Below are 23,330 nucleotides of genomic sequence, written 5' to 3' on the forward strand. Positions count from 1 at the left end.
CACAGAGGACTATGACCCAATTACAGGATCAACCAGGAATACGACAATGGTTACTTGAGAGAAATGTGCTCTACAGACCCAATCCAAAGGGTCAGACTTTCCAAGATGAAGTCAACCTTTCTCATTGACTTTAGTGAGATTCCACACTAACTCATTCTATAACTGGACACAAAATACAATATATTAGAAAAGTAACGTGAACATTGTGAACGGATTTTCTTTTTCTTTTTTTTTGTTACCTTTACTTTCAGGGACCCAAGACAAATGAGGATGGGAATTGGAGCTGCATTATCACCATTTCAACCTGCTAAATGAATAGAGGATAACTGAATCATGTGATGTATACAATTCCTTAATCACAGTGAACCCTGGTCTCCACAAATCATCTGAATAGAAGAAGGAAGAGTTCTCCGTTGAAGATAACCTTTCTGCAGCAAAGCTAACTCACATTTCTAGCTAAACTACTTGATCCGTTTTGCTCAAGACGTTCACCCTGATCCAGACGGTTGATCCATGTGAAGTAGTCTATTTCTTTGTGCAGATCCTCCTTGCATTATTGTTTACTCAAAGTTATGTGGTCAAGGCTTAACCCCCGCCCACCATATCAACATGCAATATTCCTGCATCTGCTATACAAACATCTCACTAAGCTGAGTTGTTAGCTCTGACAACCTATCTGGAAGGATGGGGTTCGAGTACGGGCCTGATTTTAGACACCCTTTCCCTACCACCAATTCCTTCTAATGGACTGAATGCTGTTTGGCAGGAAAAATCCTTGCACAGCTTCTGCACAGACAGGTCTTTGGATCAGGGCCCTATGGTACAAGCCATTAGACAGTCTCCAGCCACATTAGCAAGGCTGATGCAGGAGGTTGCGAAGCAGTCGCGCTTGTTTCTAATGCGTTAATACAATTTTACAATAGCAAATATACTTTTTTTAAAAAAAAAATGACACATTGTTAACATAATTCTGACATCTGAATGAATACTGTTTTACCTGCCTTGCTTGCAGTTCCATCCACCTTCCTGCCAAACGGTATACAGAAAATGAAATCAAATGAGTTCTTTTAAAATTATTATTTAATTTCACTTCTACATCCCTAGCACCGGTTTGTTACTGTTAAATAAAAAATGTACAACCACATGCTTATGTCAAGATAGAGAATGTAGGCTTATGGGATAATTTCAAATTGTTTTTTTAAAAAGAACAAAAAACAAACCCCAAAACATAAAGGTAACACATAGAAAACAGTTAGAACAGTTTATGAGTAAAATTCTTCATACATGTTTGCATTATATTTTAAATAGTGTATTGTCTCAGGTTTTTTTAAAGAGATTGGCAAAATATTTACATCTTTCTATTTTTTTCTGGATCCCAAAGAATCCTCAAAAATGTGCATGCCTTCATTTAGTGGGAGACATAGATTTTTCTTTTGATTGACAGGTGGGTACCGCTTTAGCAAGCTTTATCCCTAGGTAGTTCTTCACCTGAAAATTAAGTCCCAGCCACCACCTTATTAGGAGGATAGGCTGACAGTGCATGTTTTAGCAATGTGCGGAAGATAGCCCCTCACGCTCCTATCATATTGCAGTGTCCCAGAAAACGGTTTGTTGCTTGGAATACGGAGGGGGGCTGTACTTCTTGGACCCTGTGTTCTTCTTCCAACTCGGCAAGATAGGCATGCTGTCCTGTTTGCAAAGTCCTTTCTCGGATTTCTGCCGTGCCTTGATTTCTTTGCACAGGCAACGTTTTTTCTCAATCATTTCCAGCATTGTATGGTCTCCGTGCAACCACTGCATACATGTCACCTATTAAAAAAGGCACAAGAGTTTAACTGCAGGCAAAGTGGTAGTGCTGGTTCTCAGAAAGCATTTTCAAAATACTTACGGCAATCACTGGAGGAGAAAGAAAGAAAGAAAACCAGAAACTACACAGCCGGGCACCTTTAACTTTCACCCCCAAGACCAACAAATGGGCACAAGTTCTGTGTTAAATATACATAATAAATTTTGGACTGATAGCTAGAACAGTAAAGGACCATAGCTAGACAGTTCAGTACCTACTTAGCATGCAGAATGTCCCATGTTCAAAACCCAGGCATCTCCCAGTAGCACTGGAAATGTCCCCTGCCTGAAACAGTGGAAAGCTACTGAGACAGATGGATCAATAATCTGGCTTCGTAGAAAGCAGACTTCCTATGTTCCTTTACACAACAGTTCTTGGATGGAACCATGTAAGGGTGCAGGTAGTGGTAGGGTTTTCTTGTTTGAACTTTTCTCACTGGAAGGAAAATCCTTACACAAGGGAAAACTAACATGCCAAAGAGAAGGGTAAGGTCTTCTTTTTTATTATTTATTTAAAAGAAACCTAAACTCTTCTTTCTGTTTTCTTTCTTTGTACATCCGCTGAGTTTTAAAATGAGAGAATTCGATCATCCAGTTTCCGCACTTGTTGACTCAAGTGATACAGGAAATTTTGTGCATGTAATCAACCATTTTCTTTAGACCAAAGAAAAGATTGTGAGTGAATTTCTGTATGCAGAAGCCATCTTCGTCATTCTTCATTTGAGTTAACTAAACACACATGAGGGGTAGTGGGAATGAGTGTGCTAGATTCATCTCCATTGTTATTCCAGTCACCCTCCTTAAGTTGGAGGGTGAACTTGTGAAGTGGGGAGCCTTCTGTGCTTGCGGAGAAACCCTACATGTTTTGCAACTCTGAAAAATCAGGATTCTCATAGTGGCACATTTCCTGGAAAAGGTACGGATCAAGGCCGTGTTATTTCTCTAGAAAAAGAGGTGCCAGAACTCACCACGAACACCTCCCTTGTTCTCTTATAATGGCAATGGCGCCCACCTGAGAGGTGTCGGAACTGAGTTCCGGCAAGTTCCGGCTGAAAAAAAGTCCTGGATCAAGGTCATATCACATCACTGTGTGTTGTTCTCTAAACATGCTGGGGAGTGCGGCCAATGAGAGTGGAAGAAGACTCTCTTCAGAGTTTCCCACTGGCTGCACTTCCAAGTGATATTCAATATGGTAAGCAACAATCATCCCCCCATAATTTTGGAGAAATATCTCCTCCTGCCTCCGCTCAGTTTTGCAGGGGAGAATATTTTCTGGAAACAGGAGAAGCTGATCTAGACCTAGCCTATGTTCTGTCCCCTAGACTTCTCTTCTCATTCAAAGAGTCCCTATGCCAGAGCAGCAACTTCTCTCAATTAGAAAAAATGGTGAAGTTCAGCCTTCTGCTCATCTTTTCCCTCAAAGTCTCTCTCCCCACTGGTCTTCTCCCATTCAGTACTGATCTTTTAGAGTTTTGCCCTGGAGCAATGCTTTGTTTCCATTTGTATGGCAAAGTTCCCTTTATTTTTATGACTTCCAGCAAGTGTGAGTCTGTGTGAGAGAGATAGAGAGTGTGTGTACATGTGTGTTCAGCATGTAAAAATCGTTCCAACGATGTGTTCCCATATGAGAAGATCACAATAAGGTGCAGAGTTAACCCCAATGATTAGCCACCTGACAGCTTCTTCAAATGTTTAAGTACAGGGCAAAATTCAGTTGGGTGCCAAATCACAGCAAAAGAAATGGATGCCCACCAAAGAGTAAAGATGATTCTGAAGGGCTCACTAAAGGTAACATAATATTGTTCAGGTATCAGATGGTCACCTTGGCAACCATGCTTATTCTCCCTCAGCTCTGTAGTCAACAGTGACTGAAGGCACGTTCAGGTGGCATGAAACTGATCATTGGGTGGCCCTGCAAGGTGAGCACATTAACTGCACCATCCCTCCATCATTATCATCACCCTTCATGGTTTGGTGGGTGGCTATATGCCCAAAGTCAGAACCCTAGAAAATCAGGGTCAAAAAATGTGTGGGGATCCTTTATTAATGCAGGAGACTCCAGCTTCACACAGTTGCCCCCAAATTCATGGAGGGCACTGAGACTGCTCATGAGGTAAAGCAGAGGCAGTGCACATATCACTTTAACCCCCTCTCCCCCCCCACATGACGACAGTGTTACAGCATTGCAGTGATGGAAGAGGGCTCAGGGTGCCTCTGCATCTGCCTTGAGATTTTGGAAAACAGTGGTTTTGGTAAAAAGAAACCACAAAAATGGCCATAGCTTCCATAGCATTAAGACTGTTCTCATGATGTGTGAAAGCTGGGGAATTGAGGTAGTGATGTAGGAGGGAGCTGTTTTAAATTGATTTACACAGGCAATTCCAACCAGTGGCGTGTGGTCAGTGGACTAGGGGGCTAGGCTAGTCCCTTAAACATTTCTGGTAAATTAGAATATTAAAGTATTAAAGCCCAGCGCCTCCTTCCCAAAGTCCAGGAACCTTCTGCCCAGCTTAGGAAGGGAGGATTGATCATAGAATCATAGAGTTGGAAGAGACCACAAGGGCCATCGAGTCCAACCCCCTGCCAAGCAGGAAACACCATCAGAGCACTCCTGACATATGGTTGTCAAGCCTCTGCTTAAAGACTGCTTAAAGATTGGTGTTCTACAGGGTCCAAGAGCTTTCCCACCACCTTTCTAAAGCCTGCCTGCATTTGGGAAGGAGGAAGCAGGGCTCCAGCATCCTGTCAGAGGCCTGGTGCCTCGTTCCCAAAGCCCGGGAATTTTCTGCTTGGCTTAGGGAGGTAGGTGTGATGCTCACACACATGACATTGGGACGTCAGGATATTCCCTGCACCACCACCATCCGCAATCTTGCTCACAATCTGGTGCCTCTGGCCCTAACTGTTCCCCTACGGAAAATTTCACCACACGCCACTGGTTCCAACCCCATCATTCTTTGCTCACATTGAAGCAGGTCTTGCATTGAGCACCCAGTTATGTCTGAGCATAACATACTCAGCTGCAATGTCAGCCAGTCAGAAGATGAGGAATACAACAAGCCTGCATTCTTTCTTACTATTGGGTAGTAACATTGCATTCTGAAGAATGGTTACACAATTCAGTCATTTCCTGAAGAGGAAATAGGAGTGCTGTTAATGCTTGGAAGACAAAAAAATTAATATTTCACTGAATTAGTACGAGCTTTTAAAAATGTCAGGCACTGCAATGTCGACTAATTAAAGGGTTTTTAAATCAATTAATTTTATTGCCTCTGAGCAAATTAACTGACTCGTTCATCAATTAAAGTATCACATAGTATGTAAGAACTGACAAACCTTTGTATGACTAAATAATAAATATATTTTGTCTGTTAAATGAAAACTAGATAAAATGTATTTCCTCAATCAAGAGATGTGCTAAGCTTGTCTACCACAATGCTATCAGTGCACAGCATCCTTTCAGAGGGCACATCTCAAATGTAATTTCATCTTTTTAATCTGCAATTAATCAAATTAGGTCCACTGATTAGCTGATTAAATTGTTCATTCCTACTCAGACATTTATGGCTAGTTAGTTTCAATAAAATGTGACTCTCAATGGAGGCAATAATATCAGCATTTCAATATGCAGATCTTCTTTTAGTGCCTCTCAGCACTGAAAGCACCAAACACGCACCACAAGAAACAAACGGTGTCAACACTGTACACAAAGTCAATAAGTCAATACACAAAACACGAGTGAAAAAAAATATGGAAACACCTATAAGAAAACACCTTTTTTTCTGCAAACGAAAAAGTGACCAAAAATATAGAGAGATTATGGAGGTGGAAAAAATGATATTAATAAAAATAAAAGAAGAAGACAAAAGCCTTATCATTATATGAATGTGATTCTGCTTCAGCAGCCGATTCTCTTTTTAATAATAAACTTATTACATGCACCCATGCCTAATTGAACAAAAAGTGCATCTGCACAAGCCCCACTGAAATAAATGGAAACATTTGCTGTGTTTCAGTGCAGTTCTTGTTCAATGGAAGTTTGAGAAGGGGAACTTCCAGTTAGAGTGTACCTAAATATGAATCGATCTATTATGTTATAGGGATGCAGGTGGCGCTGTGGGTTAAACCACAGAGCCTAGGGCTTGCCAATCAGAAGGTCGGCGGTTCGAATCCCCACGACGGGGGTGAGCTCCCGTTCCTCAGTCCCTGCTCCTGCCCACCTAGCAGTTCGAAAGCACGTCAAAGTGCAAGTAGATAAATAGGCACCACTCTGGCGGGAAGGTAAACAGCATTTCCGTGCGCTGCTCTGGTTCACCAGAAGCGGCTTAGTCATGCTGGCCACATGACCTAGAAGCTGTACGCCAGCTCCCTCGGCCAATAAAGAGAGATGAGCGCCACAACCCCAAAGTCCGTCACGACTGGATCTAATGGTCAGGGGTGCGTTTACCTTTTTATTATGTTACCATATAGCATTAGCTATCTTCAGAAGTTCCCACACCACATTCTTCAAGCACGCAAGGGGAAGATGAGGTTGTGGGTTCGAGTGTTCTAGCTCCCTTCTCCTCACTGTCACTCTCATCACCTCCAAGAGTTGTAGGGGATGATCAGAATGATGATGGGGGAGGCGGAGCTAGCTAACTTGACCCCTCAGCCTTACCTCGCATGTTTCCAGGGCACAGTGCTGGAACTCCTAAAGATGGGTAGGAGCATATTCCCCTCTCATTCTTCCACCCTCAACTCCACAGCACCTTAATTCTGCTTTGCCTTGTGGATGGGCAAGATACTACTGTTTTCCCCCAGCTGCAGAGCTATTCTCAAGTAAATAAATAAACAAACAAATAAATAAACAAACACATTGCTGTTCACAGCAGAAATGGGGCAAATTGTCTCTCTCCATTTTCTCTCTCCATGTAGAACTATTTAAAAACAATGCTGAGCCATTGTGCTGCAAAAACCCTTCCAACTGCAGCTCCCTGGGACAAGGTGGTTGACATCATAGCGGGGAAAAAATTTCTTCTTAGTTTTCCTCAGAAGAAAAGCCTTTCCCACCTCTTTATGCATATGGCAGCATTTGAAGCTCTGGTCACTGAGACATGCCCACACTTCAGTAGGTGTTTCCATACTTTCCCCCAGTATTGCATTATCACACTTACTTTACTGTAATTGTTTACGCTACTAGGCTGTGGAAGTGGTTGTTCTCTCCTGGTTCTGGTGGGTTTCTTCCCTCTCCTATTGGGTGTGCAGTGGGGTTGATTCTACATTTAGAGTAGGTATGGGGGAGAACCAAATAAAATGATTTCGGTGTGATCATGGAGCTCATTACGTATCAAAACAAAGTTCTTTTCCACAATTGCTGCACAGGAACAAAATGGACAAACCAATGTGAGATGAAAGGATGCACAGAAGCGATGGCTGAATTTAATTAAAAATGCAGTCGTTTCAAAATGGCCAGTGTGTCCAAAAATAAAGGAACCCGTAAGGTGGTTTCCTGAAAAGTGCAACGCTTTTCACTTTTTGTAGAGCTCTCATCAGGCAAACAAAAAGGAGAAGCTTGTTGAAGGAATCACTTACCGTTTGCTTTAAAGAGGGAAAAGTGAGGGCACTACATGCCAACTCTGACTGGACAATTAAGGCACAGGATTCTTCAAACTCCTGGATTCAGTATGTCTGGTGAATGCATTTTTCTATTATATTGATTAGATATGCAACTTCTGGTACAAATCTATTAACTATACAAATATGGGATGTCTCTGTTATTTACCTGCAGATTTTTGAAGCAAGACAGCTGGCATGTTAGATTATGAACCCCGGGTTCTATTAATAGAATCATAGCATCATAGATTGTAGAATTGGAAGGGACCTGAAGGGCCCTCTAGTGCAACCCCCTGCAATGCCGGAATCTCGACTAAAATATCCATGACAGATGGCCATCTAACCTCTGCTTTAAAACCTCAAAGGAAGGAGAGTCCACCACCACCTTCCAAGGGAGTCAGTTCTACTGCTGAACAGCTCACCATCAGAAAGTTCTTTCTGATGTTTAGTCGGAATCTCCTTTCTTATAACTTGAAGCTATTGGTTTGGACCCTATCCTCCAGAGCAGGAGAAAACATGTTTGCTTTATCCTCTATGTGACAGCCCTTTCGGTATTTGAAGATGGCTGTCAGTCTCTTCTTTTCCAGGCTAAATATGTCCAACTCCCTCAACCGTTCCTCCTAAGGCTTAAGTAGTAGTTTTCGTACCCTTGATCATCTTGGTGAAACTCCTCTGTACACATACCCGCTTGTCAATATCCTTCTTAAATTGTGGCAGGCAGAAATACACACAGTACTCTAGGTGTGGTCTGACCAAGGTAGAATAGATCAAGACTATGACTTCCGTCATTTGAGACAGTATTCTTCTGTTGATAGAGCCTAGAATAGCATTAGCCTCCCCCCCCCCTTTTTGCTGCTTTTGCTTCACACTGTTGACTCGTTCAGTTTGTGGTCTACTAAGACCCCTAAATCATTTTCACATAGTTGAACAACCGTGTGCCTAGGACAGAACCCTGCGACATCTGCTTGCCACTTCTTTCAAGTTGATGAGAAACGATTAGTGAGCCCTCTTTGGGTTTGGTCAATTAACCAGCTACAGATCCAACTAACAGTTACCTTGTACAACCCACATTTTACAGCTTCTCCACAAAAATATGAAGCTTTACTGAAATCAAGATACACTACAACCACAGCATTCCCCTGATCCACCAAGCTTGTAACTGTATCAGAAAAAGAAATGAGATTCGTCTGGGATGACTTGTTTTTGAGAAACCCATGCTGGGCCTTTGTAATCACACTAGAACATTATCTGTTCCAGGATCTTTCCTGAAGGACCACAGGATCTCCATCCCTTGAGTAGGGCTAGAAAACAGGCTGTAGAAGGGAAGAGTCACAGTACAATTATTATTAAGAAGCACACGCGAGATAATGTCAAAACACTGAAGTCATTTGAATGACACAGGGACAGATTGTTTTATGTCTGAGGCCTAAAGGTTTAATTCATCACTGTTCTGTCTTCTGAGAATGTTTAGGCTTATTAAATTGATGCATCCCACATCTGAAAAGGATGCAGGATTAAGTAAAAAGGGAAGATTCTCCCCACTCCTCAGGTGACAAATCCTTAACATCGAAGTGAGTCACAGAGCAGCAGGCAGCATGACTCAAGGTAAGTCACTGCCAGTAAATTCAGTTCCCTCCTGCACAATGAAGTAAATGGGAGTATTTTCATCTTCTGTCAGAAGAAAATAAGAGGAGATAATTCTTGGCATTTGGAGTTCTGCAAGTTATGCTGTGAAGGGACTCATGGAACAGGGGAGGACCAGACAAAGGACCTGGAAGTTATCTTCACAGGTCAGCTGTATTTTCCAACATGGAACTAATGTTCTGTCGGCATAGTGCTTATTTCTTGCGCTAAAAAGAACAGCAGTGGGAATATATTTACATTCATTTTTTATTAAAACAGGCAGTCATTGGGAAGAGTCAACATGCATTCAGCAGGCTGCCCTGCAGCAATATGCCCTCAACCCATTGAGAGCCTTTGGGTGGGATGTCATGGTGGGGGCAGGACAAGCACACACAACCCTGCTCTTCTCCCCCAAGCAATTATCAATGCTTTATTTTGACCATCTGAGCAGGGCAGGATTCTGAAGCACTTTGTAAACCTGAGCACACACAGTAGTCCAAGCACTGTCCAGTACAGAATTTCCAACCCTAGTGACTGTGTCCTTCAACACTTAAGGCTTGAGTAAAATTTCTTCTAACTCACTAGAATGAATCTCATTAACCCGAGAGAGATTTGGATCAGATTGGACTCCCAAGAACCTCTGGTGGAACATATCCTCAACTCATTTTGTTGTTGTTGGTTTCCAGAATCCATCCTTCTAAGCTACTTCCTCCCTAACCCCATAAGCTACAGGCTACAACTGAGTTTCTGAAAATGAAGAAGAAAAAGTTAACCTGCAGAAGGAAGGTCTTGCATAAAAGAAGGATTTTGAGTTTGGCAATCAAAAATTATTATTTTAGAACAACCACCCACCACCTCTTTTTGTGAAAATGTGTTGTCCTTCCAGAAAGAAGGTACATGAGGCTGCCATAATTTATTGTTCAGTTAGAGCAATCCAGCTGGACCAAGTCCCCAAAGATAAATAATAAAATTAACACTAATTGAATGGAAGTTATTACCCTTAAAAAGTAAATATGCCTTATGTTAGCACAGACAGTTCCTAATAGAGGCTGTAATCCAGCAAAGCACTTATGTGCCCAATGTAAAGTCTGGTGTTACTGATCATCTGTATGTCCAGTAAGAACAGGCCAAGATTTCATCTGGAGCCTCTTTGTGGCAGGTGTCCAGTGTGGGGAATAGGATGTTAAAGTGGGGCTGTGGAGTGGTACTCAGAGCCAAACATCACTATGGAAACATATTATGAGCTGGAGGGCAACAGCTAGTTTCCATGTATTATTTACCTAACCAGGGACTGTGAAAATGATCGTGTTGAGAACTGTGATAGATTCCATCACCTTAAATGCATTTTTACTCAGTGAATATGATCAACAATCTTAGCACCATCCACCCATTTTTTTTCTTTTTTTAACGACAAGCATGCTAAAATGAAGACGGAAACATTGACTTTGAGATGATGAGATTTTTGACACCTAGTACATCTGGGATTCTTTTCATTGAGACTTTGGGCTACTCACTGCTGCCATGCTTTCGATTTGGGTGGGGTTACAGTGGGACATGGTTGCAGACATAGATAAAATTATTGAGAGTTGGGGGTCCTAGACCAACTTGGCCCCACATGCACAGCAATCTCTAATTACCCCAGTTGCAAGAAGATGAAAAGAGGCACATATCATATTCTAACAGAATGAAGGAAATCCAAAGTGGCCAAGGTAAATATTAAAACCAACCGTGTTTGTACTTTAAGCCAAATTTAACAATGTGTGATTTACCAGCATCAGCCCTATGAAACAGAAAACATCTCAGGATGAACTTTAATTTAGCAATGATCAGGGTTAGAAATGTTTCATTTGTTTACCATTTTGATTTTAACAAGAATGCCTAACCCTAACAAGTCTAACTCAATACTATTAATACTATTTATTGGCTGCAAGAAGTCACACCACGATATAGCTTATTGAGTCTGCTTTTAATTATCTGAAACACATATCAGTGCCTATAGCCCATGGTAACTAGCATGTAGTTATGAACCTTGCAAAAGAAATGAATATAAAACTAAGAATATAACTACAAGGCTGCGACCTTCATTATTTGTTAGAAGAGAACTTAAGAGTAACAACCCTTGCTGCTTAACTAAACAACCCAAACTAGTTGAGCAAAGACCGAAATACCCAGGTGTGGGAATGGTGTTTAGGCTTCCCTCTGTGGTGCCTAAGGCTAGGAGAAGAAAATGATGGCTAAATGCAACACCCTGTGGAGAAGCTCTATGCTTTATGAATTCCCCTCTTGTATCCGAGTTTTCCATCTCTGTCCATGTATGGGCAATGATATAATGGGACAGCTAGTGATAGACTGTGATTCCCCCAGTGAGGGACTAACATTGAGGCACCCCTAATGTTTCTATAAAAGGGACACGGGTGGTGCTGTGGGTTAAACCACAGAGCCTAGGACTTGCCGATCAGAAGGTCGGTGGTTTGAATCCCCATGATGGGGTGAGCTCCCGCTGCTCGGTCCCTGCTCCTTCCAACCTAGCAGTTCGAAAGCACGTTAAAAGTGCAAGTAGATAAATAGGTACTGCTCTGGCGGGAAGGTAAATGGCATTTCCGTGCACCACTCTGGTTCGCCAAAAGCGGCCTAGTCATGCTGGCCACATGAGCTGGAAGCTGTACCCCAGCTCCCTCGGCCAATAAAGCGAGATGAGCACCGCAACCCCAGAGTTGGTCACGACTGGATCTAATGGTCAGGGGTCCCCTTTACCCCCTTTAATGTTTCTATGGCAATTCTCTACAGATGGTACAGCTTTCCCACCCTTCAGTCTAATATCACAGCACTGATACTTGTTTTTCTGCTGTTCTGCCTTGTCCCCTTTAAGGATCGCTGGCTTGTTCGCCATTAGGAAGCCATTTTCTTGAACCCAGACAGTTGCTCTCTACTCCCTGAACATAAACATGAGATCATAAGCATAGCCCTGCGGGATTGGGCCAATAGCAGATATAGTCTAACATCCTGTTCTCACAGTGGCCAACCAGAGGCAGGAGCCAAGCACAAGAGCACTTTCTTCTCCTGCTTTTTCCAGCAAAAGTTGGTGGCCATCACTGCCTCTGGAGTGAGAGAATACCATAGTTTAAATATGTGCTGTGCGAAGAAATACTTCCTTGGTTCCTCCTGAATTTCCCAACCTTCAAATGCACTGAATTGTCCATGAGTTCTGGTATGACAGAGGGAGACTTTTTTTTAATCTACCTTTTTCATGCCATGCATAATATGATACGCTGAGACCTTTGCTCTTAAGAGGGAATCATTCCAGCTGTCCACCCTACACCTGAACCAAGAATCCCCACACAGGCTGCTAAAACAAATGACCCCACCCTATCCCAAGGGGCCACGCTTGAAAGCAAAAGAAAAGTAACCACTGTTTTAAAATTCTCATTTAAAATACACGAAGTTTTTATTTTCATTGTTTAACAAGACAAAATGAAGGTTATAAGTTATCAAAAGTGAGTGCTGGCATCCATACTTCATCATAACTTGCAGACATATAATGTTTGTGAGGAAGTCAAACATTTCAGAGACAGACTATGAAGAGACACACATACATATACAGATATATAAACAAACTATACATACATACATGGGTGAATAAATATACATATTTATGGGCATACAGTATACAGACAAGATACTATACAGTTGCAGTAAGTGCAATATACTGTATAAGGCTATACAAACATTTGAGGGGGGAATCTGATGAAATTATGGTCACCATGGCAACAAGGCTAGAGCGGTCTGTGATGTAACAAAAGAGATGGTGATAAAGAAAACGGTACTTTTGTTCACAGTGTCCTGTGTGGTGTCTCCCTCTCTCACACACACAGTTTAAACAGAAGACGCACGGGTGAAACCCAGCAAATTCACATATCAGAAAGGCAAAAAAGCAGTGTTTGTGGATAAAAGAGAAATATGTGCTGGATGAAAGAAGTGGCACTCTATTTATAGCACATTATAAATAGGCTCTCTATTTTTCTTTCACAAGGGAATGGCGAAACTACAGGCAGTCTGCCATGCTGCCATAAACTTTTGCTTCATGCCACTTTTAATCATTGTTTTCTCTTTTTTTCTCCATTTATGAGTAAATACCCTATAAAATTGTTGCCCTGAGTCAAACATAAATGTACACCAAAGGAGAAAAGAAAGGCACAAGGATTTCAACAGCAGGTGCAGAAGAGCCACAGGAAAGCAACTGAGCAGTCCTGTGTGGGCCACATTTATTTTCTCAACTTGATTAAAATGATAATTTCAGCTCCAGGTCTTAGAAAGCAAATTCCCCCTCTCCCCCATTATATGAAAAGGTGAGTCTCTTATGAAGGATCTTGGACTCTTACACAATAAAGTTACAACCAACCTATAGGTACACATAGGCTGACAAGTAATATTAATATCTTATTATCATAAGCTTCATTTCATTCAACCATCACGTAGTCCCTCGTAAGTCCACTGTGATGTTTGAATGGTATCACATGAAAGGCAGTTATAAAAAGCGAATGAAGCACTTACATTTTATTTCTTTTTATTTGCTAAGTAGACAAAAACAAAACATGGTTCAAAAGCCGTAATAAATTCAGGAAGCAGTCCTATGCCCAAGAAACTAGCACCAAGCAGGCCAATGTAAGTTAAGCCAGTGTAAAGTTACACTAGTTGAAATGAGAAAGCCTCTCTGGAATATCTTCCACTGAGCAGGGGCTGGGGACTTAACACTGCTTGAGCCAGGAATCAGCTGCCTGAGCTGGAGATCTGCTGCATCCTAAACTACCGTATTTTTTGCTCTATAAGACTCACTTTTTCCCTCCTAAAAAGTAAGGGGAAATGTGTGTACGTCTTATGGAGCGAATGCAGGCTGCGCAGCTATCTCAGAAGCCAGAACAGCAAGAGTGATTGCTGCTTTCACTGCGCAGCGATCCCTCTTGCTGTTCTGGCTTCTGAGATTCAGAATATTTTTTTTCTTGTTTTCCTCCTCCAAAAACTAGGTGCGTCTTGTGGTCTGGTGCATCTTATAGAGCGAAAAATACAGTAATCACCCTGGAGAACCCTGTCATGGAATAGGCCCCTGTAGACCAATGAAGCCATAAGGATAAAATGTTTGTCTACCAATAACCACGTTTGGTTAGTCGCTGTACAACTGCCTCACAGATGCCGCTGTGCTGTTGTGACTGTGAGGTCTTTTTGGTGGAAATAATATATTTTATTGCACACATTTACATCTGCATAAATTTTTATAGTATACTAGTATAAAAACTAACACCCTGATCCTAAACACATCTACTTAAAGAACTGTTTTACTTTCATTTAATAGCAGGTACTTCCGAGGAAGTGAGCTTAGAATTGCAGTTTTCAGCTGCACTCCTCAAAGCTCTTACGTGCACCACATGTTCAAAAGGTACCTATGGCTACAATCCTCTACATGCTTACATGGGAATAAGCCTCACTTAACCCTGTAGAACTTCCTTCTGAATAGACACATCTAGGATTGCATGGGAAATGACTGTGGATGAGAGACTTAACAGGCATCTCTGTGCATCCTTATCCCTATTTGTTTTGCCTTTGTTCTGTTGCAGTCTACAGATCTGCCCTACTGTAGCCTAGCCTCAACCTTTCATTATCAAATTGCCTTTCTGGATTCTGGCTCTTATCCTCCAGCTTCTGATTCCTGAGCCGTGATTTGGCTCTAGTTCTCTATTTTCCATCACCTACATCTTTCAATCTTTCTTCATTCCTGAATAATCTAAGCTCAAGTACAGCACCCTCAGATCTTTTGGACTGATTTGCTTGATTCACTTGAGCTTTTTCTCAGATTATAAGGAAGGCCATCATTGGTTTATAGGAGACCCTGGAAGAGTTCTTAACATTTCTCCAATGAGGACCACTTATTCCCTTGGTCTGGTGTCTGCCTTTCCTTCCATGAATTTCCCATTCTTATTACAGCACTCTTATACCACTTTAACAGTCATGGCCTTCCCCGGGGAATTCTAGGAACTGTAGTTGGTTGATGGTGATTAATCCACACAACCACAATTCCCTGCACCCTTAACAAACTACAGTAACCAGGATTCTCTGTGACTGTTCAAAGTGGCATAAGAATGATTTAAATGTTTGATGTGGACTGAAACATGACACCAGGTATCTAAATAATACTCATGGAAGGTTCAATTTCCCTGTTAGCTTTCTATATTAACAGGGCAGTCAGCAACTCCATATACAGCTCAGGACTTTGCAATATGGATGTAGCAATGTTGCATGGTCAGGTGTCAGTGAACCAACTTATGGATAATACCAAGCTTATATAACACTGGTCCTGAAAGATCTTCATTGGCTTCCAGTACAATTCCGAGCACAATTCAAAGTGTTGGTGCTGACCTTCAAAGCCCTAAACTGCCTTGGTCCTGTATACCTGAAGGAGTGTCTCCACCCCCATCGTCCAGCCCGGACACTGAGATCCAGCGCCGAACGCCTTCTGGTGTTTCCCTCGCTGTGAGAAGTGAGGTTACAGCGATCCAGGCAGAAGGCCTTCTCAGTAGTGGTGCCTGCCCTGTGGAACACCCTCCCAGCAGATGTCAAGGAAATAAGCATCTATTTTACTTTTAAAAGACAACTGGAGGCAGCCCTGTTTAGAGAAGTTTCTAATGCTTGGTGCTGTATTGTTTTTAATATTAGGTTGGAAGCCACCCAAAGTGGCTGGGGAAACCCAGCCAGATGGGCAGGGTATAAATAAATTATGATGATGATGGTGGTGGTGATGATGATGATGAAAACCTCCATAGGTTAGTGTTCTGATGGGGTCTTGTCTCCAATGGTAGTTTTGCACTAGTGGAAAGCACTTCCACTCATGAAGGGTTGGTTACCAGGTTTTTGCTAATCCTCCTGTATCCACTACAGCCCCCACCCCATACCTCCTGAAAACTGCTCCTAAGTGTTGGGGAACCCTCTCTAGCAGTATGCGATGTGGCACAGAGGGCTGCAATAGGAAAAAGAGTGACTGGTGGGAAATGGATGAGCTGCCTTGCATGGGCATAAGCAAAACCACCATTAAATCACCTTTAAAATGTGGGTTCCAGTGTACAGTCTAAGGGCACACGAGGCCACCACCTTGCTGAAGCTAAGCAGGTCTTGGTTCAGTTAGTCCCTGGATGGGTGACCATCCAGTGCAATGCTTTGGATTCCATGCTTGGATATTAAAAAGTAAGCATGCCAGAAATGTGAGGTGATGCCCTGCCTGTGAAAACTCTGGCAATGTAGTTTGTATGAGATGCTACTCGTGTGTTGTGAGAGCAGCTGATCCATAAGAGGGAAAATACTGAGATAACCTGGATGCAACAGTTTGTCTACAAAAATGTACAGTATTAATCCCAATGCCAATAATGGTGCTGGATTCAAGTTATGGATCACTGAATGTTAATAAATGAAAAATCTGTCAATTCAGTATGTGAAGGAAATGGGAGGATGGATGAAGGCTGATGAAATCTGTGCTGACATGCTTAACCTTATGAGAAATGTGTTTTATTTTAGACCAGTTGTCTGACTAGATAAACCCCAATGAAATGCTGCCTACTGTAAAGGAGTAAAATAGTTGTCACTGTGTTTCACCAGTTCATTTTCAGAAAATTTAGAAATTCTAGGCTCCATCAGACCACATGATTGTTCCTTTGTATGGTGGGTAAAACTTTTTCCTTTACTATAAAACAAAGTAGATCAATACCTCCCTCTTGTGGGCACCCAAAAAAGAGAAACACAAATCTCAGTTAATAACCACCTACACATCAAACAGTACAAAAACAATTGTACACAACACATTTCAAGTCCACATAAGTTTGTGTGTGTTTTAAAGTTTGAACATCAAAACCAATAGGGTTTGGGGAACATTTTGTACATCTTTCAAAGAAAGATGAGGCTAAATTTTAGAGGTAGATTTTGCTAGGCTAGGTTCCATCAATTAAGCAGTTCTTAATCTTCGAAAAGAGGGATGCGGGTCTGCAGAAGCGGACAAACGCCGGCTCCCTTGGCCTTTAAAGTGAGATGAGTGCTGCAACCTCAGAATCGTTCACAACTAGATTGAATTGTCAGGGGTCCCTTTACCTAAGCTTTGAAAGGCTTTTACACGAGGCAAATAACAACTTTAAGACTGCAGAGTCACAAACTGTTTATATCATCTATGTATCTTTTATATGTTCTTGTCCATTAAAGACATCAAACTTCACACATTTAACACCTACCTTCCATATAGAACCAACATTGGTTCCTCCATCTCTTTAATTTTTCTGTCCAGCTGCTGTCCTGTGTCACATTTTCTACCCTGGGATCCACTAACCCTGCTGTAGAGCTTTTCTCTTGCAGAACACTCCTGCAACACCTGGCTATAATGACCACCCAACAGACCCCTCTCCCCCCCCCACTTTCCTGGAGTAGCAAAGGGAGACTAAGGATCTTTCAGAATTGTGGCAACTCATAGATTAAGGGGAATAGTGATGAGGCATGCAATGGGCTGTATCTAATGTTCTCTGCCTGTTAGCACAAGAACTCTTGCACTAGCAGACAGGTAAGTTTTAATGCTGCACAACGGGGGAATCCAATGCAACAGTTGTCCTAGTGGAAACCCGTTGTGCAACTGGTTGTGCAATCTGTTTTGCAACAGAGTTAACAGCAACCTGCTAATGCATTCTCTTGTGTGACAATATTCCACTGATGAAAAGCAATTTGCCAGTAGAACAAGTATACCTCTAAATGAGTTCAACTTAGCAATGCATTGGATACAACCCCATATTTGAAAATAAAAATTAGGCCTTGGGGTGGGATTGGTGAAATGCATACTCTGAAGCACAATTCACTTTAAGGAAACATCATAGCAGTAGCTTTGATTCAACTCATTTCCTTCCAGCTTCCTCCACCAACAGCACAACTGTAATTTTTTTATGATGCTTCCGTACTTTCCCCTTTGCTGGAATTGCTTTGACTTGATCTAATATTGATGTCATTCAGTGAATCACCTGACAGTCTTTCTGAGCTGTTCTGATTGCACTAGCAAATATATCAATGGCAGTCAGAAAATAGCAGGGAAAATGGAACTCCCCTCCATTTCCCTTTCATAAAAATAAAGCAAGATATTCACTTAAATAATAGTGTGGATTCCAGCTCCATCTAGTGGCTGTTACTGTGCACAGTGCAATGGAAGAGTATAAACATGCAAGCAAATTCATTTCCAAAGTAAAAGCTGGAAATTATGCATAGACAAAGAACAAAACTGCAATGGACAGATTTCATATTCACAAAAATAATCTTGACTTTGATGCTGTCAAGGGGAAATACATGTAGTTGGTTTGCTTTGCTCATTCTAAAGCATTACCAGAATGCACCAGCTTAATTTTAAGACTCTGAGAAGCAAAGAACAAATTTCATAAGCTGACTAGTCTCACAGTCATTGCAAGGCCAGCTTTTTTGGACCTCTCCATAGAGATCTTCTTAAAGTTAAAACCTATTACTAGGGAGAAATTTGATTTACTTCACATGCAAAGTCAGATTTATCAAATTTGCCATTTCTGAAACAACAGCAATCCTTCAAAATTCGCAGTTATCTGAATTTTGCAATGCAGTTGTCCAACCAAACAACTTGAAATGTGCATAAAAATGAACATATTGCTTAAAACAATACACAAATGCATTATATTAAGAGAAATCGCTTGCAAAAATGTGTGCATTAGTCAAAACTGCATCCAAAAATACAGTGCTACCTCAAGTTACAAACGTTCAGGTTACAAACGCTTCAGGTTACAAATTCTGCTAACTACTTGGAAGAATTACCTCGAGTTGAGAACTTTGCTCCAGGATGAGAACGGAAATCGTGTGCCGGCGGTGCAGCGGCACCAAGAGGCCCCATTAGCGAAAGCACGCTTCTAGTTAAGAGCAGTTTCAGGTTAAGAACGGATCTCTGGAACGAATTAAGTTTGTAACTAGAGGTACCACTGTATGTTTATCAGGAGAAATTTGCACTAAAGTACTGAAAATTTCTCATGAGGGTTTTATAGCAGAAAAATCTGCAAATTGTGGAGAGCTGATTTTAAGATTGGAAAAATGAGAAACGGAGAAAACCAAAATGGACAGATTCTCCTACTCCCTAGCCGCTACTTATACATGTTATTTCAGACCTACAAATGGAACTATGAAGGACTGGTGCAGGAAAGTAGTAATAGTCAGTGAGGCAGGGTGGGAAGGAGTGGCACAGCTTAGCTGGCTGGAGTTACATCCGGGTACCAAAAGGGGGAGGGGTGAGGCAATGGGCAAGATGGCACGGGTTGGGTGCAGTGGCTGTTAATCTGACACTCTGTGCCACCTTGCCTATGCTACCAGAACTACCCGACTACATCTTGCTCCACCAACCACTGATGGGAATAAATCAGACAACTTGGTGAAAATAAGGAAAGAAAGAAAGAAAGAAAGAGAGGGAGGGAGGGAGGGAGGAAGGAAGGAAGGAAGGAAGGAAGGAGAAGAAGAGGAAGAGGAGGAGGAAGAAGAAGAGTTTGGATTTGATATCCCGCTTTATCACTACCCTAAGGAGTCTCAAAGCGGCTAACAATCTCCTTTCCCTTCCTCCCCCACTACCCTAAGGAGTCTCATAGAATCATAGAATCATAGAGTTGGAAGAGACCACAAGGGCAATCGAGTCCAACCCCCTGCCAAGCAGGAAACACCATCAGAGCACTCCTGACATATGTTTGTCAAGCCTCTGCTTAAAGACCTCCAAAGAAGGAGCAAAACGTCTCAAAACGGCTAACATTCTCCTTTCCCTTCCTCCCCTACAACAAACACTCTGTGAGGTGAGTGGGGCTGAGAGACTTCAGAGAAGTGTGACTGGCCCAAGGTCACCCAGCAGCTGCATGTGGAGGAGTGGAGATGCGAACCCGGCTCCCCAGATTACGAGTCCACCACTCTTAACCACTACACCACACTGGCTCTCACCAGCACCTCACAGCTAAAAAGAAGTAGATTTGCGGCCTCAAGTGCCCAAAGGACTTGATGAACCTTGACTTAAGGCGATGTACCATTTGTTGGTCTGCTAAAAAATGAGCAAGTCTGTGGGGTTGCTTGTGGGTTGAATCTGTGTCAAGATCCTAGTTGCTGGGGTTAGGAATTATTATACCCCCACACTGTGGCTCAATGCCCTGTGCCTGAACTCTGCATTGGGGGAAAAGTCCCATTCATTTTGATGACAGTTTTCCCCATGTGTCCCCTGTGCCCCCCCCCAAATTTCCCTGGAGGGTTGAGGGAACACCTAGAACAGATTTAGAGGGTATTGGGTGGGAGGAGTGGCAAGTTCCATTGCACAAGCAGAAATCCTTGAGCTAATTGGAAAATGTTAGTTGGATAATGCCCAAGCATTTAGTCAACACACAGAGCTGGTCTTTAGAGGTTAAAGGTAAAGGTAAAGGTACCCCTGACCATTAGGTCCAGTCGTGACCAACTCTGGGGTTGTGGGCTCATCTCACTCTATAGGCCGAGGGAGCCGGTGTTTGTCTGCAGACAGCTTCTGGGTCATGTGGCCAGCATGACAAAGCCGCTTCTGGTGAACCAGATCAGCACACGGAAACACTTCACCTTTCCGCCGGAGCGGTACCTATTTATCTACTTGCACTTTGACGTGCTTTTGAATTGCTAGGTGGGCAGGAGCAGGGACTGAGCAACGGGAGCTCACCCCGTCGCGGGGATTCGAACCGCCGACCTTCTGATCGGCAAATCCTAGGCTCTGTGGTTTAACCCACAGCGCCACCCATGTCCCATTCTTTAGAGGCTAGGCTAGTGCATATCTCCCACTTACATGAAGGCATGCGCATGGGGCCCTATAGTCACTATTCCTTAAAGTTAAATGGCATCTGCACAGAGAAAACTGCATTGCCCCACCAATCCATAGGCATTACGTGCAGCACAAGGGTTCACTGCTCTGTAATCTTACCAAGTGGCCTGGAAATTCAGAAGTACAAACAAACAGTAGGATGCTATCAAACGGCTAGAGCTTTGTCTTCCTTTGACTCCCTTCCATCCGGAAAAGATTTTGCTAGAATATAGCCAGAATGTGGCATTTCTTTAGAGTTTCTGCAACATTCTAGTTTCACCAAAGTGAAACAGAAGAGACGCGGGGAAGGATTCAAATATTGCCTTCATACTTTGGGTCTGAGAAAAGACGCTAATAACACTTAAGTGAAGTCCCTGTTCCTCCAGTTCCTCAATCCTAAACATGTTGCATGTTTTGGATTGCTGCGTAAGTAATTTTATATTTTAAATCTTGCACTTACGTAAAACACTACTTGATACGATCTCGACATTCATCTAATAAAGCTAAATATTCATATCTTCTTATCTTTCTTCAAGTTATATACATAGAATGATTATTCTACTGACTTATCTGCTGCCTCTGCAGTTGTAAAATCTTTGTAATATATTGTAAGTAGTAATATTTAAACTGGGTAGTTTTTAAACACGATTTATCTATCTATTGCCCTACCTACCTACCTACCTACCTACCTACCTACTTTCTCAACATTGCATCCTATTCTCTAATGTGACTATGGCTTGGTGTAAACATGCAGCAATATAGGTAGCAGAATGCTAAGGTGGTATCATTAGTGCTGAACTGAAAGTTCAATGGTATGAACTTTCAGCTCAGTGTAAAAAAATATAAGGCTTTGTTTTGTTAAACATATTCACTGCCAGTTTCATAATTGTGGTGAAGAGGCACTTCTCCTTGTAATTGATGCTATGCTGTTTAGACACCCTCTCCATTTCACAACGCCAATCCCCAGAACCTCTACTATTTTTCCTCTTGTTGAACTATAAAGGACTCTTCCACTTCATAGTATAGGTGGGGAATACCACATTTGAATCTCCCTTGCTAAAACCAAAACCTCCTTGCAAAGAGAAAACTAGTACACTGGCATGAAAAGTTCCAAGCCATCCCTTTGCCTAATGAGCTAGCTTTCTGTTTTTAACACAATGGAGCATTCAAATGTGAGATACCCTGTGAAGCAGTGCTGATCACTTGGACATCTCAGCACCTGCGCACCTTTTACTGCTGCATTTGTAAGCTAAGTTTCTAGGGTGGGGCTATGTAGATAGGCTTAAGGAGAGAAAACCCTGTCTGCTAACCCAGAAAAAGAGGTATCCTTTACTTACTCTAACAGTTAGAGCCCAGCTGAATTGACGTATTTGCTTAGAAGGTTCATTTTGGAGACAATATTGTAGTGAGGGCAAAACCTGAACTAACACAACAGAGAAGATTACAAAACAGCTATGGGGGGGGGGGGACTGGGAAATCCAAGAACTTAAGTGTCAGCTGCACAAACATGTAGTTCCCAACATGTTTTGAGAAAGGAAGATAAAAACTGCTTTGGACAACTTTTCTCTTCCAGTTCACTGAAAGTCTGCTTTGGAACCATCTCTATTTGTGTAGCTGTCTGAGATGTTCTTGTTCTTGGGAGCCAAACATGCCCAGAGCCCCTAGGTGACTTGCCTGTGTGATTGTGGTGGGACCTTCAGCAGGATATCCTCAGCGGACCCATCTACTCCTTGCTTCTGTTCCTACTGCCCATTCAGTCACCATTTCCCCCAGGGCCCAACCACCCAAAGGCAAAGTGCACAGCAAGCAAAGGATGCTAATTTATCTCCTCCTTCTGGTCCAGCAAATAGGCAGTAAAAACCAGGAGAAGGAGCAGTGGGAAGAGGAGGCTTCTGGAATTAGCAGTGGGCCTTCAACAGTAGTGTGGGCCTTGGCCAGTGCCCAATAACACCTAGCGGACAGGAAAACCCATTAGTGAGGTGGTTTGCAGAGAGCACATTGCACCGCCTGTCATTCACAATATATGGGACTTCCTTCCATGTATACCAGGCTTCCTCAACCTCGGCCCTCCAGATGTTTTTGGCCTACAACTCCCATGACCCCTAGCTAGCAGAACCCGTGGTCAGGGATGATGGGAATTGTAGTCTCAAAACATCTGGAGGGCCGAGGTTGAGGAAGCCTGATATATACCCTGCTCATTGCAAGTTTTTGCCAGTTTATAAAAACGCAAGATATTAATTTATAGTCCCACTACTATTATATAGAAGCAAGAGCTGATGAAAAATGAGCTGCCACATGCAGAAAACAAAATATTTTGCAGCTTCGCTAAAATGTATGTGTATATATATATATATGTATAGACAGATAGATAGATCTATATGACTGCTAATCATGCACCAAG

At 42.3% G+C, this 23,330-nt stretch overlaps 1 protein-coding gene across 5 annotated transcripts in view; it reads right to left on the minus strand.

The window, feature by feature from the left end:
- Window positions 1–944: 944 nt before the first annotated feature.
- NYAP2 (neuronal tyrosine-phosphorylated phosphoinositide-3-kinase adaptor 2) overlaps window positions 945–23,330 on the minus strand; it is a 135,374-nt gene continuing 112,988 nt past the window's right edge. For 3 of the 5 annotated variants that reach the window (XM_083442683.1, XM_083442684.1, XM_083442682.1), the window contains 2 exons: window positions 6,999–7,100; window positions 945–1,809 (listed from right to left, as the gene is read on the minus strand). In XM_083442683.1, coding sequence (XP_083298809.1) covers window positions 1,582–1,809; window positions 6,999–7,100 — 330 coding nt within the window. In that variant the 3' untranslated portion in view covers window positions 945–1,581. The remainder of the gene's footprint in view (window positions 1,810–6,998; window positions 7,101–23,330) is intronic. The other 2 variants (XM_083442686.1, XM_083442685.1) reach the window with 1 other exon arrangement.

Source organism: Podarcis tiliguerta, assembly GCF_965153285.1.
Source record: "Podarcis tiliguerta genome assembly, chromosome: 5".
In the NCBI taxonomy this organism is placed as follows: Eukaryota; Metazoa; Chordata; class Lepidosauria; order Squamata; family Lacertidae; genus Podarcis; species Podarcis tiliguerta.